At 52.6% G+C, this 14,920-nt stretch overlaps 1 protein-coding gene and 1 long non-coding RNA gene across 2 annotated transcripts in view; one reads left to right on the top strand and one right to left on the bottom strand.

Moving 5' to 3' along the window:
• The first annotated feature begins 24 nt into the window (after positions 1-24).
• On the top strand, positions 25-1,262 carry LOC128794554 (uncharacterized). Its single transcript, XR_008433185.1, has 2 exons — positions 25-867; positions 951-1,262. It is a non-coding gene; the product is annotated as an uncharacterized LOC128794554 (long non-coding RNA).
• A 1,796-nt stretch (positions 1,263-3,058) lies between these two features.
• TRIP4 (thyroid hormone receptor interactor 4) overlaps positions 3,059-14,920 on the bottom strand; it is a 28,160-nt gene continuing 16,298 nt past the window's right edge. The window contains exons 12-13 of the mRNA XM_053954552.1: positions 7,095-7,197; positions 3,059-3,302 (exon numbers count right to left, since the gene is read on the bottom strand). Of these exons, the coding sequence (XP_053810527.1) occupies positions 3,235-3,302; positions 7,095-7,197 (171 nt within the window). The 3' untranslated portion in view covers positions 3,059-3,234. The remainder of the gene's footprint in view (positions 3,303-7,094; positions 7,198-14,920) is intronic.

Here is a 14,920-nt window from a genome sequence, read left to right as displayed (position 1 = left end):
GGCCGGGGCCGCCACGCGCTGAGGCCGCGCCGCGCAGGCCGCGCCGGGTCCGCCGGGCGGGGCGGGGCGGACGCGGCGCAAAACGCGGAGGGCGGAACGTGGAGCGGCGTCCCCGGGCGGCGGGAAAACACGGAGCGGATACCCCGCCTAAAGCATCGGGAGTCGGAGACAGACAAAGCCCGGAGCGGAGAATTCCCTGCCTCAGGAGCCGGAGCGGCCGTAATGCCTCTTCGGAAATGGCGGGGGGAATCTTTCGGGGGTGTTTCACGAGCTGAGTGGTGTCTTTTGTGACCTCAGCCCGGCAGGATCCCCCCAAGGCCACGCTTTTAGCTCCCAGAGCCAGCTCAGAAAGGCAGGGGGCAGGAGTCATCACCACCCTGGGGCATCCACACCTACCTCAAAATCCACCACATCGTGCCCCACGCTGCCACTTTTCCTTTCCAAATACTCTTCTGGAGCACCTGGGTCCCCAGCCGTTCTCATGCCCTGGAAGTGATGTGTCCCCTAAACTCTCTACTACCCACCTAAACCCTCAGCACAGGCCCCGCTGACAAGGGAGGAAATTCCATCTCATCTCAACCCTAGCCCCTGGACAATCCAAAACCTCTGCTCCTTTTCCGAAAGCCTCAGCATCAGCCCCACTGTTCGGTGAGGAAATTTCGATTCAGCTCAGTGGGGATGTCCCAGTCCTGTCTCCATGACACCCCAAAATCAGGAAGGTGAACCAATGCGGCAAGCTGTGCCAAAGGGAAATGGGATGCAGGATGGCAGCTGGTATCTGTCAGTGCTGAGCATGGAAGAGGAGCATGCACGAAACTGCAGAGGGAGAGGTCAGCACCAACTCCATCCATCCAGCCAGGGTCTGCTGTAAGTATTCCAGCCCGAAGAGGTGCCACTGTTCCTTGAGTGTGCCACCATTCCTTGAGTGTGCCACCATCGTGTGGTTTCAGGAGAGCACCAAAGGAGATTCCAATTTCTTCTGATGCAAGGACAACACAAGACCCAAGCCCCTGGCAAAGGAGGTGATGCCAAGAAGGCCAGAGGTTTGGGTGCCTCACCAGCTTTTGGGGCTGGGGAAAGCGGGAGAGAGCCAGAAGATGTTTAAATCAACAGGAAAAGAGGCATGAGAATTCTTACAGCCCAAAAGAGAGAAAGAGGAGAAATCCTTCCTTATCCTGATGAGAAACTGCTCTCGCACAGCACAGAGCCAATGCTAGCAGACTCCAAGAGAACCTGTATTAATAAAACCAGGTCAGTTTTTAGTGAAGTGTTTTCAAGGATTGGGTAAAAGGTTTTACGGGCATTTGGTGTTGATGTTCAGCAAATCTCAGATCAGGAATGGTGCTTTTTCCAAGGGTGGAAAAACCAGTGTCAGACAGGAACGCAGGATGAACCAGGGATGGGTCAGTGCATCTTTCCTGGCAAAATTGTGATGCCACTAACACAGGAGGAAAATAAAACCCCTGCCAGGCAAGGCAGTTCCATTGGGAATGATCTTGGCATCGCTCCAAGGATGTTTTGCCATGACCACGAGCAGGGCCTGTGATCCAGCCTGCTTGTGGCTCCCGGAGATCCTGCAGAATCCTACAGACGACGGTGGACGTGTAACCCTTAGGGATGAAACCTGCAGGCACCAGGTAGACATGAGCTGTGAGTGACAAAGGACAGGGAGGTGACAAGGCAGCAGCCACTGTCAGAGGTGGATGCAGGAGGTGAATCTGGTTTAATATGGAGCCAAATCATGGGCTCATATTAAAGCCTGGCTCAGCCATGGGATGGGTGACCCATCTGGGGAAGCATTATCTTGGGATGGGGATTTTAACAGGCACTAGGTGTAACAGGAAGGTGGGATTTTGTGGGATCACACAGTTGGTACAAGATCCCACTCTGTCAAGGTCTTGTCTGATGGTGCTGCACTTGTGGGACAGGAACAGGAGCAGGAGCTGTACCACCTGTGCTATCCTGGCACCTCTTCCCTGGGTGCTGACTTCCAGCCCCCATGTCCCACCTCTCCCACACAGCCCACGAGGAAGGCCTCTCCTGCCTCCTTCTTCCCAAGGCACCAGGACCCCCAGATGACTCCCCAAGCCCTCCATCCCTCTCCAGCTCTGCTCCTGTTGTCACCACAGATATTCTCCATCACTCTCAAGGGACATCCACCAGGACAGTAGGATCTCCATGTAAGAAGAGTGCAGGAAGTCTCCAGGAATCCCAGCACAGCTGACTGGACCACAGTGGTGGGACATAAGGCACAGAGGTGGGGGGAATGCAGCCAGAGGAGGAAGGAAGTAAGAGAATCCCATCACCCTTGGCCACATTGAACAACAGCTCCCACACCATAAACTCTGTGCCAATCGCAGGCAGCTCAGAGCTGAAACACCCGCGAGGGTTTTCCCAGTGAGAAATAATGTGAGTGGGCGTTGGATCCAGCCCCATCATTTCCAGCACCTCAGAGATCCCACAGGCAGCAAATGGAGCCAGAAGACAACTCCCAGGGCAAATGGCATGGGACAATTTCCAGTGCTGCAGCACAAAAGCTTTGCACCCTCCTCCTCCTGTTCCATGAGACAGAGGGGTGTTCTACACACAGCTGCTGGGGGCCAGGTCTCGGGGGGTGGCTGCTGCTTTGGTACAAATCAGCAGAAGGATGTAAGGTTGGGCACTCAGCAGTGCTTCCAAAGGGCTGGAAGAGCATTTGTGAGCTGGCACAGAGCCCACCTCTAACCACAAACCTCCCATCCCCACTTGGCAGAGCTCAGCCTCGGTGGCTGTTGGGAGCTATCCCCCTCATCCCCTCAGCTTCTCGCCCTTCTTCTCCATGTGTTTGACCCCATAGAGCCAAAAACACCTCAAGGTATTTTTTGGAGAGGGAGATCCTGCCAAAGCCAGGATGAAGCTGGGCTGCCTGCTGCCGGAGAGCTCCCCATGCCTGCTCTGGGACCCGCTGCTCCTGCAGGTGCCAGTGATTGTAGAACTGCATTCTGTCAAGCTCCATCTCCCACCCACCTCCTGTCTGCAGTGCGAGACCTCCCTGGAAGCACAGGGCTGTTGGGCCAGGTCTTGGTGAAAACAAGTATCTTTTAATACTTTTGGAATACAAGAGAGAAGGCAATACCTAAACACAATCTGAGATCAGGGATCCATCTTGCACCTGCTTTCCAGAGCTGAAGACGATCCTGGCTCCCTTCAGACGCAGTTGGGTGCTTCATGGGAACCAGTGCTGCTCCCCAGCGCTCACCCCATGGCTTTCTGCTTCATTAACCCCTTCTTTGCTCCCTGATGGATCTTTGCATCCAGCTTCCCTGTAAAGAGGGGATTAAAGAAAAAACACAACAAACCCTCATCACTCTTTATTTTTAAATGCTATTTGCAATGCAAATGAGCTGGAGGCAGCGAGGTCTCCTAGTTAGTGTGTTCCTGTCACATCCAATTATCCTGCTTGAGGAGCCAGGCGTTTCCAGCCACTGCGGCCTCCCTCTGCAGGCGCGACACCGGGGAGCCAGGGGCAAGCGTGTCCGACACGGCCAAGAGACGCCGGAGAGGGGGAAATTCAGAGAGGAGAGGAGTAAATTAACATCCAGCACTCACCTGCCACTACCAGGGGTGAAACCGAGCCCTGCACCTGCCACAGGATGCTCAGAGGAGATGGGGAACCGTCCAGCAACGTGCCAGGGACGTGTTTCTCCATGGTGTGGCAAAAGGCAGGACTGGGGATAACAAACCCTCGGCTTGGGATGATGGTGCAATGGGTACCCAGTGTGATGGGGACACCTGCTCCACGTTGCTACGTGCCAGGTTGGTGGTCTCCAAGGCCATGTGCTGCCTTTGCCATCAGGGAAAAACCTCAGCCAGCAGCTCCAGTGGGACCAGGAGAAAACACTGCCTTTTCCTTGCCCTTCATAGCCCTTGAGGGCTTCACTGCCTGCTCTTGCTTTCCCACCGGGGAGAGGAGCAGGACACCAGAACATGGAATTTTCGGCAACTCCTGCTGAAGAAGCCAGAAGCCAAGTATAGTGATGTGCTTCCTCAGAGGAGTGTCCTTGTCCTCTTCTTCCTGTCTGTAAAAATGCAAGGATGCTCCCATTCTCCCAGCGCCAACTTCCCAGAGAGGTTCTGCCAGCAGCCAACACTGGTCACCTCCTCTAATGCCACATCTCCCCAGGAAATGCCTTCCTGCTGCTTCCCTGCATCTTCCCATCCCCCAAATGCCAGCCTCGTCCTGTCTCTGTAGATGGAAACAGAGATAGGGCAAGAAACACCAGGCTCCAAAGTTCTACTTCGGCCACTGCTCCAAAATCTGCTGGTAAATGTCCATGTGCTGTAAGAAGCAGATTCTTCTCCAGAGAAAATGGCTCCTAACCAGCCAGTGACCATCACCTTCTCTTCAAACCAAGAAAACTTCTCAATTCCAGTTCAACAAAGACAGTTTGCAGATCACCAAACTGAAACAGATCCACAAACTGAAACATGGCTTGGAAGATGTTCTGGGAGATCCTCCATCTCCTTGGCCACCCCAGAGAAGAGCTTCCCCTACCGCCTAAGGATGGGGAAGAAGGCCTCTCCTTGCAATTGCTGTTTCCAGTCACTGGGACCCAAGCAGGCTGAGCCAGCAAAGCAGTGCATCCCAGACCACCCTGTCCCCATGCCAGGGGTGGTTTTGGCAGGAGAAAGGCAGCAAGTTCACATTCTCTCCATGCTCTGGTCCCCCAACACCACCTACTGTCACCAGGGCTGTTATATTTTATGTGCCTGCCTACTTCTTCTGGACCCCAAAAACATTGGGAGGCTAATCTGCTCTTCCAGCTCGCAAACACCAAACACCACACAGGTAACCTTTAAGAAAAGGCTAAAAATAAGGCAAAGCCCCTGGGTTCCTTGCTATTTCTGCTCAATGATTCAAAGCCTCTTGTCTCACACCATGTCCTCTGCTCCTCTTCACTCTTCCAGCCACTGGCTATTGGAGGGAGGCTTCTAATTGATGCTTCAGGGTAGCTTTGCCTGGATTCAAGGAAATCTCCCATGAGAAAGGCCAGCGAGCTTCGTCCTCATGCACTAAAACTACACGGGGACTTATCTGGGGAGAGCTGTGCTCCCAGATGCAACACTGTGCCCACCCCTTCCACAAAAACAATGACCCTGGCAGCAAAAATTGAGCCATGTTAGGGTTTTTTTCCCATCCCCAGGCTGCTAGAAACAATTTGCAACAGAGAAGCATCTGGATGTCACTGTGGCGAGGTCCATGCTGCTATCTGGCAAGGAAAACTGCTCTGGCTTGGCTTCCCAACAGGACAAACTGGCATTTTGTCATGGTTTGAGCCAGGTTTCAAGGAGACCAGGGCAACCAGCAAGCCCAAGTGGGGATGTGAGCTGGCACCTTCCCTCTGCTCAGCTTCCAGCTGGGAGAATTAAGCTTCTGACTGCCTGGGATGCAATGCCAGCTTCTATTAAAATAGCGCCTTGCACCGATGAAAGGTCAAAGGCTTCCCTGCTCCTTCCCTAGGCTGTCATAAATATCACCCAGACGGACCATGTCCCTTCCGGGAGGTGAATACGCAGCTCCACAGCCCTGCTGTGCTGCTCCAGTGACAGCTCCTATTGGGATGGAGGGCAGGGAAGGCAGGGCCAGCAGTGGGACTGGGAGCACAGGCAGCTGCCAGCACAACCGGCTTCCTTCCAGGCTGTTAGACTGATCCTTCTCAAAGCAGGAAAGTGTCACAACACAAAGGAGATGATGTGACAGATGGGGAGGGGACTGGCAGCACCTGCACCCGGCAAGGCAGACGCGCAGGAGCTGCAGAGCAGCTTCACCCTCTCCCACCCACAGCCAGACAGAGGCAGAGGTGGGAGTGAAGGAGCCCGAGAGCCTGGTGAGAGCAAAGGAGAAGTTAAAACAAGAGGAAAAAAAGGATGCAGTGGCTGCACCAGCATGCAAGGGCCACAAGGCTAACCCACAGCCAAGATGTGCATCCTAAATTACTCCTGCCTGCTCACTGGCACTCCGAATAACCCATCCAGGGGGAGGACCATAAGCAAGATTCGAGTGCTTGCATGTCTCCAAGCACTGGTCAGCATTGGCTGACTACACCTCCCAGTTGCTGCTCAAAAAGGCAAGGAAGAAACCAAACGCTTTTGCAGGACATCCCAACACCCAGCTGTGGGAGAAAGGTACTTCCCTGAGCAGAGAGGGAAAAAGATCCTCAAAGCCAACAAAAATAACCCTCTGCTGTGCTTCAAAAAAGCCCTTTTTAACCAGTCCTGAGAAATCCCAACACTCCCGAGCCCCAGGTACTAGCCCAAGGATCCATGTGGAAAGGAGGGAGATCACCCAGTTGTCAGCTCTGCTGAATAAACAGCCAAGACTCTTCCTGCTTCTGCTGCTTTTAGCCCGTCAAATTAATTTTTCACATCCCCTGCAAGCGCGTGCGGTGCCTTCCCCGGGCTGTGTGGTGGGGAGGCTGCTAATAAGGACGGAGCTGACTGCGGGCTCCCCAGCTGCCGCATTCCCTCCTCCATCCTTTTTATAGCAGCGGGCAGGAATAACTGGCAGCCTGTGGAGGGGCTGGTGGCTCGTAAAAGGGACTAACGACACTGGCAAGCGGAGCGCGGACAGATGCTGCGGCGTTTCCCCATGCGCTCTGCCAGGACATCCCATCCCACTGGCCTGCAGATGGGGAACGTCCATCTGGCCCTGCAGCTCTTGCTGTTGGAGCCCTCGCTGTCCTCAGGGGCAGGAGTGTGATTTGGAACTACAGGACACGGAGGTTGCCTGGATCTGCCTGGGCATTGCTGCACCAACTCCTATCCTGACCCAGGCTAGTGCTGGCAGCAGATCGGCCACCAACATGACTGCTCTTTGACTCCCCGAGTGTTTGCAGAGGCAGGAAGAAGCATGTATTTGGAAGGAAGCAACATCTGGGGAAAGGGGAACCGAAGACAAAAAATATTACAGATGTATTCGAGCCATTAAACAAACACCTCCAGATCAAAGAGCAGACAGCGAAAGTTGGGAACTCATCTGGCAACGGCAAGCTGGGGTGGCAAGAGGAGCCTGCTCCGAGGGCTGAGGGGGCACCTGGGGAAACTTTACTACTTACAGATTTTGTGTTTTCCTTTGATGGGAAACTTCAGAACCATCTCCTGGGGATTAGTGCAGATAAAGACAAATGGAGACCCAGACTCCTGGCTCAGGTCTGGATACTGTGAAACAAGAAGAGACACAGAGAGCAGAGTCAGGACGGCTGCATGGGCACATAAAGAGCTCAGTGGGCAAGAACAGAGGGATCTTAGCCAAAACATGGGTTATATGGAGGCTGTAGCAGCTCAGACCAAACTACTTCAAGAACTTCTAATGAAAAAAACTCCAAACAATTCCAAGTTTGGGTCTTATTCTGCAAGACCCTTACTCAGGTTCTTCCCACCCACCTCTGCTGGAGCTCACTGCCTCTTTGGATCCACTCATCCAGGGTGTTCCCAAACCCCTTTCAGTCCCCTTTAGCATCGACCTGTGCTACCCCTGTGGTTTCACACTTGATTTAGGCTGATCAGAATCCTGGGGTGCTGAGACGGAGGTGGCTGGGGCCCTACCATCACCAGCCCACCTGTTCACTGGGACAAGCAAGGGACAGATTTTCAGCCTGATGCATCCCTGGATTCAGATGACCAGGAATGTGAATATTTGCACTAATCTCTAACTGGTCACAGACAGTACACCAGCACCACAACCAAAACAACCTGCCAAACCCAGCCTGAAATGACCACCGGAAAGGTCACCACCAGCTGTCCCAGCTACAGATGCATCCCCAAATGTTCCCCACAAAGCTCAATTCCAAACACAATGATTTGAGATTTGGAGAGTATGCACAGTCCTGCTGTGGGACATGCATTCCTTGATATTCACTTGCATATAAAGGGTGAGCAACACACCTGCTAAATACCAAGGTGATGGCTCAGAGAGGCCAGCTCAGGGCTGGCTCCATTCACAGAGTCAGTGGAGGAATTTTTAACACACTGAAGACATGGGGGAATTTTACAGGAAGAGAATAAACAGATTATAGAATCACAGAAGCATTTAGGTTGGAAAAAGACCTCTAAAATTGTTTCTCTCATTAACCATGTGGGGAAAAAGGAGAAAAAACCCACTCCATGCAGGAAGCACACCAAGATCCTGGCTGGCTGCAGCTCAGCCTGGCATTCAGAGGTGAAATGCAAAACAGTCATAAAAAATGTATGTCTCAGCTCTCACCTCAGATTGTCCACGAGCTGCAGAGCTGGTGCTGACAGGCGCTGAGGCCAGCACATGCCACATGGATGCTCCAGCCCAGGAAACCCTGCTCAAACAGACTGCGGAAGTGGTTTTCCTTCCATGGGAAAAATGCCTTCTTTTTTTTTTCCTGCTCCCCTGCCTTCATCAAGCAGATCCATCAAGGCTGCTGGAGGGGACAGGATGCCAGACCAGATGGAGCTGCGTGTCCTGGCAAATCCCCCATTTGTTACTAACAAATGACTCCTAGGCCGAGTGTTTGAAAAGCTCTCACCGACCTGCCAAAATGAGTTTGGATTTGCCCTGGAACAGCTGGGCACGGCGAGGGAAGCAGGGAGCGACCTGCTCTCCCCACACTGCAGCAGGGTTTGGCAGCATTGCCAGCAGTTCAGGGAGATTTACAGAAGCCCAATGCTGGGATTGGATCAACCAGGGGAAACGTTTCCAAGCCCTCTCATTTTACAACAGCATGTTAAGAGCTGTGCACTGAGTAAGAGAGAGGTACAAGAACTCAGCTGCTCCATGCAGCTCTGTGCCGGGGAGGAGGAGCCGCCCTGATCCGCACCATGCGCCCATGCCCTGCTGCACCGACCCAGGCTTGGACAGGTTTCTTCCTCTCTGTTCTTTTTTGGCTGAGTCACCTTACTTGACTTGCTTCCACTGCTCCATGCCCATGCCAAGGATTTTCATTTCCCATCTGCAGGGAAGGATCTTGGAAGGTTAGGAAGAGCCAATGTGAATAACCCCAGTCAACGCCTGGAGAGTGTGAAATGCTGGTACTGCATTGTCACTCTCCGCATCAACCGGGCAACCAGTGGCACCTGTGTGGCTGGGGGACCTCAGGACAAGCCAAAGGAGCAAGGTCCTTCAAGGCTGGAGGACCAAAGGCTACCCAAACCTGCCCACAGAGGTGATCCTTCCTGCTCCACTACACTTGGTTCAGCCCGTGGGTTCTTCAGCCAGGTGGGGCAGCAGGGGGTGTGTTGCAGAGGTCCTGCTGCTTCCCAAATCCCCTCAGGCACATCTCCCAGGTGGACCTGAACACCACCATGTCCCCCCTCACACCTCTTACAGCCCCATCCCAGGAACATCTCCCAAACAGGCATCAGCAGTGAAAGCAAGAGCCAGCTGGTTTCTCCACTGACAGCTTTCATTCAAAGCCAGGATCAAGCTTTCAGCTCCAACAGTTCCCACTCAATCCGACCTCAAGGCCAAGTTGGATGCCACAACTGTGACTTGAATTCCTGCGTGTACACCACAGCCTTTTATCTTTGCCCCCAGGATGCATCTGTGAACCAAATCCCTTTGTGTCCTTCATTTCAAAAAGCTTTGGTCCTTCCTCTGGCATCTCACTTCCAGGAGGCAGGGAAGGAGCCCCTCATCCAGCCGCTGTATTTAAGGCTCCTATTGTACCTATCCCAGAAACCTCTTATCTCATCCTGGTGAACAAAAATCCAGAATATTCCTGTGGGCTGGAGCCAAGAAATAGCCATAACCCTTTTCTCTGCCCAGAGTCAGGATGTTCTCTGGTGAGGAAGATGAGGCTGAGCTCCCATGAGATGCTGAGCCAAGCCAGCACCCACCTCCCCTCTTGCCCCAGTCCCTTCCATGACTACATTCCACTCATTCATCCCAGAGAAATGTAGGAAGTTCCACTCTCAGAAGACATGCTGCCATCAAGACACCAAACTAGTCTGTCTCTGTTACATTGTCCAAAGCTGCCCAAATTTAAGTACCAAAACCTAATTTCTCACTCTTTCTGCTGTGAAAGGTCAGTAGTGTTACTCTACTGTCTGAAAAGCTGTAAGTTTAGGAGACAGAGAAAAAATTTATTCCCAACTACTCCACCCCACAGGTAGCCCATCATCACTTCAGTAAACCTGAGCTTGGAATAAAAGCCCAAAACCCAGAGCTGGTGCGGCAGAGGGAGAGGACAGAGCATATCCTGTCACATTGTTCAGGTTGGACAGGGCTTGGAGCAACTGTGTCTAGTGAAAGGCGTGTTTCACCCCATGGCAGGGGATGAAATGAGATGAACTTTAAGGTTACTCCCAATCCCAACCAGTCTGGGATTCTGTGATCTCCAGTAAAGACAATCTCCAAGAGCAGTTTTTCAAATAAAAGGTCAGTTCAGAGGGAAACCATGCTCCCTCTCTTCCAGAGACCAAGAATCAAACACAGCCAGGAGTCTGATGGGGGATGTCCCTTCTTAAATTCAACAGCACTCATCTTTCTCATATTGGGGGTGTTAATAAGATAGGTGCTGGTACTCCAGGCTTTACACTGCCTCTATCTGGAAGCAACTTGGCATTTACAAGGTGGATACAACAAACACAGTCCAGAGACCAGACTGTCCCTCAAAAAGGAGCAAACCTACCCTTCTCCAATCCTGCACATGACCAGAGAAGCTCAAAAGAGAGAGGTTATGCAATGCAATTACAGTGTGAAAAAAAAGATTCAGCCTGCTTTCAGACCTTCTGCCACCTTGTAGTCAGCAGGCAACAAGGCAGGTGGGAGGCCAGTGGGCTCTGTGGGCTGCAAACAGCTGATGCGGCTCACCAAGAGCTGCTCCTCCCACTGCTTCGCACCAACACCCCACAGACACACTCTACACACAGCCTCCACACAACCACTGCCCCCCCTGCTTGTCCCACCTCTCCAGCTGGGCTTCACTTTGCTGCTAACAGGTCTGGAAGACCCCAGCTGTGAGGAGATTAGGTGGGAGCAAAGAGAAAAGCAGATCTCAAGGCAGCTTAACACCTGCAGGAAGAGCTCAAGGTTAAATGAAGCTGGAAAAGGGAGCTGAGCGCTGGGCTGCTCCAAAAACCGGCCACCAGACTCACCCTCACGCCAGAGCCAGCGCTTTGAACATATATTAAGTGGCTATCAGATGTCCCCAACAGCCACCCAGCTCAAGCTGCAAGCAGGGATAATTGCTAATGAATGTTCCCTACACTTTGTTTTCACCATCCCTCGTCTCCCATCACCAGCTTGTCACCACCAGGAATAGCAGCAGGGCTGCCAGCCTCCCGCTCCACAGCCCACAGCAAAAGAGCAAAGGAGGGGACGAGCCAGCTCGGAGCCAGCAGAGACACAAACCCACCTTCTCTGACATCTGAGAGAAAAAAAAAAATCCTGCTATATTTTTCCCCCCCACAGCAATCTGTTACACTTTTTTCTTTCCCAATTTAGGTAAAGCCTGCAGCAGGATGCTGGGGCCATGCAGGCTCACCCAGCATCACTGGTACCAACGCAGCATTTGGGACCCCTTGCTCATCCTGATTCCATCTCCACAGGAGAAAAAAAAATGGAGAAGGGCCATCCCAAACCCCTCAGTTGCTGCACCCCTCCCCAGTAAGCTGCACTGGCTTGAACCCAACTGCCGTGACCTGAAGGCAGGGGAATGGAAAGAGCAGAAGGAAAACGTCCTGGGGGGAAGCCAAACCATCACTAACGAGATGAGCTCTGCTCCGGTGCATCCGAGGCAGAAACAAAGGCGCCGCGTGCATGGAGCAGCGGCTCTGCACAGCACAAAGCCCCAGTGCACCCGGCAGTTTCTTTAGCGACCCTCCAGGAGAATTCCTGCTCTCATTAAGGCCTCGAGACACAAAGGGGTGGGAATAGTCCTGGTTTCACACACGCCAGCCTATGGAGCCCTGCAATGCAGCCTGAGCTCTCCTCTGCTTTCCTTGCCATGGGAGTGCACATCCCGGTTAGCCGGAGCATGGCGGAGAATTGCACGCTGGAACCTGTGGTCCTTCCCCTGGCCACTGCCACTGCCACTCTCTCCATCACCAGCACCAGCAGCGAGGAGGTGCTTGAGATGCTCTGCAAGGTTCATGATGGAAAGGGGTGAATAATTTTCCTGGCATGGCTCCTCAGTGAACAACAGGGAAAACATGGCTTGCTCTGCCAGGCAGCGCCGGGCCAGGACACCCGCTCCAGCCTTCATTTCCCTGCTGCTCTCCAAGAGCCTTGAAATAAAAGAGACAGCACTGGAAAGCAGCGCTGTCTGGAAAGAATAAAAGCAAGCAGACCCCATGTGCTGGCAAGAGAGTTCACCATAAAATGCAAAGGGGAAAAAAATCATCCTGGTGGAGGCAGCATCTCCTCTGACAGAGCAGGGCTGCTGGATCCAGCAATGGCAATAAATCAGTGCCCCCCAGCAGGCAGAAACACACACTGGGCTTGTCCTGGGTGTTGGAGACACCCCTTGGCCACGTGCAGAAAGAAGAGTGGGATGCAAGGGATCCCCCGGGAACCCAACTTCCTTCACCCTGTTTTCTTGGTGATTTGTGGGAGAGGCGGATCCGCTCTTCTTTCATGCCTCATAAGCTTCATCGCTGTCAGAGACACGTAACAGGTAATTAACTACTAAACAGCCATTTTCTCCTCCTCTCCAGAGGGAAATTGCTCACCATCCAGCTAGAAAATGTTTCTTCAGTGGTTTGCAAGAGGGAAAAGAAAATGGGCAGCTTTTTGGGAGTGATGGCGGTGCTGTGGCCAAATAAGGGCACTTGCAGCAATGCCTGCACCACAAACACATGGATCCAGGAGAAATGAAGCCATCAAATCTGAGAGCTAATGCTTAATTGGATGTGATGCCAATGTACCCTAGCCACATTTGGCCTGTCACTTTTCCAAGGAGAGTGGTTTAGGAGCATCAGCTCCCTGTCTGTTGTTCCGATAGCAGTGGTCTTCATCATCTCTTTACAAGGACATTCCCTTTGGGGAATTATCCAGCCAATTTTCCCAACACAGCCTTCACCCTGAGTGCTCCAGGGCACATTCACCCAAAGGTGACACCCAACTGCAAGCAGCTGATCCAGGTTTACCACCACTGTGTCACCTCCTGATTCAGCCCTCCCGTCCTGAAAAGTGCTTGCAGAGCACCAAGCACTTCACTCCTGGGTTTTGATCACCCTCATGACACAGTCTTGCATTACACTTCCAACTCTAAGCACATTCCCAAGCACTATCTTTTAAAGGTCATAGGCCAGCCAGCCTTTGGCCCACAAGAAATGTAACATTTTCCTAAATAGAAACCCTAAAGCAGATCCAAGTTTCTAGAAATGCCAAATTTTCTAGCTTGAGTCAGAAATATCCAGAACATGCACCCAAAGAACACTACAAGCTGTCTTTGGCCATGGAAGAGCTCAGGGATGCAGCAGAGCTGCTCCACAGAGGCTGTGTTCGCAAAGGGATACATGTTGATGTTCAATTCAAATCAACAGAACACGAAAAGAAGAAAAAAAGTAGGATCACAAAGAAATCCAAACAAAAGCCGTCAGCCAAACTTTTGTTTGAAAGCCTGTCAGGTCTAGACTGCAACGTGTGAGGAAGGAACAGCTCGAAACCACAGCTGCTAATGGTTATGGATTTGGCAATCAAAATGTCTTTGTTAAAAAAAAGAGAAAAAAAGTTAACTGCCTGACTATTGAAGCTACAAACCACAGCCTTGATGCATTGTTGCAGTCAACATCCTCCCTGCTGTTCCTGAGCGCTTACAGCTGCTGCTGGCAGCTCGTGTGCTGGCACATGCTCCCTGCACCAGGATGCACAAGGAATTTTCCAAGCCTGCCTTCCTTTCCCCTTCTTCCCACCACAATGCCTGGCAGCCCTCTGGGGCTGCTCTGCCCCTCGCACGCCTGGCTGGTATGTGACCAGATCCAGGCATAGCAGGCTGGGATCGCTGCGGGATCCTTCCCTGGTGGGGCGGATCCATCCGGTGGGTGTTCTCCGTCTCCAGCCCAGACCCCAGCTCTCATCAAGGTGTCTCTACACCACAGGCTGTACTTTGATTTCAAGGGCAGGGGAAGCAATTAAAACATAGTAAGTAATAACAGGACTTTGAAATGTAGATTTAAAATTCAGACTTGTGCTGGTGCACTCCGAGCAGTCTGCCAGGGCTCCAGAGGACTCAGTAGTGCCAGCAGCAGCCACTGCATGCCCCAGCTGTCCCTGAACCGGCAGCCCAGGACCTACAGCCACCCTCCTGCCCTCACATCCCAGCCCAGGACAACACCCACCCATGGTAAACCCTGGAAAGGCTGGAGATATTTATTGAGTGCCTGACGACCAGTTCAGGAGAAACTGGGTGGACTTGGAATAATATTTGGGAATTACTGGGCTGAAAGGGCTGTTTTCATCCCCCTGTGCCAAGGGACAGCAGGGCAGGGCTAAGCTCAGCTCAAACATGGCCCCATCGCCCACACCATCGGCAAGGAGAAGGGAAAAGCAACGGGGAAGAGGAGATGAGGGGAACCAGGGTACCTCATGGAACTGCACCTGGCTACATACAGTCAGACTTCAAGCAGCTTCACAAAGTCCTTTCACAATCAGAACCGGGAAGCACAGGGGTAGGACACACAACCAAGCCGGAAAACCCAAACGTTGGGAACACAGCCCTGCCCCTGCCCTGGCTCACTTGGGCAGCTGCCTCTCCCCATGCTGACCCTTGCTGCTGCTCCCCAAGGAGGTATGATGCCAGCACCTGCTCCCAGGACTGATTCAACCCCTCAAATGGGATGGGATCTCTCACAAGACCAGGAAACGCATTGGAGCAACCGGTCTGTTCAGGGTTAGGAAATCAACGACACACCAACAAAAGCTTAAGCAAGCAGAGTCCTCTGCTTGCTTACACTCTGCATGTACTGTGGG

Source organism: Vidua chalybeata, chromosome 13, assembly GCF_026979565.1.
Source record: "Vidua chalybeata isolate OUT-0048 chromosome 13, bVidCha1 merged haplotype, whole genome shotgun sequence".
NCBI lineage: Eukaryota > Metazoa > Chordata > Aves > Passeriformes > Viduidae > Vidua > Vidua chalybeata.
Note: the sequence above shows the minus strand (reverse complement) of the source record. Positions and strands in the feature narration are given on the sequence as shown.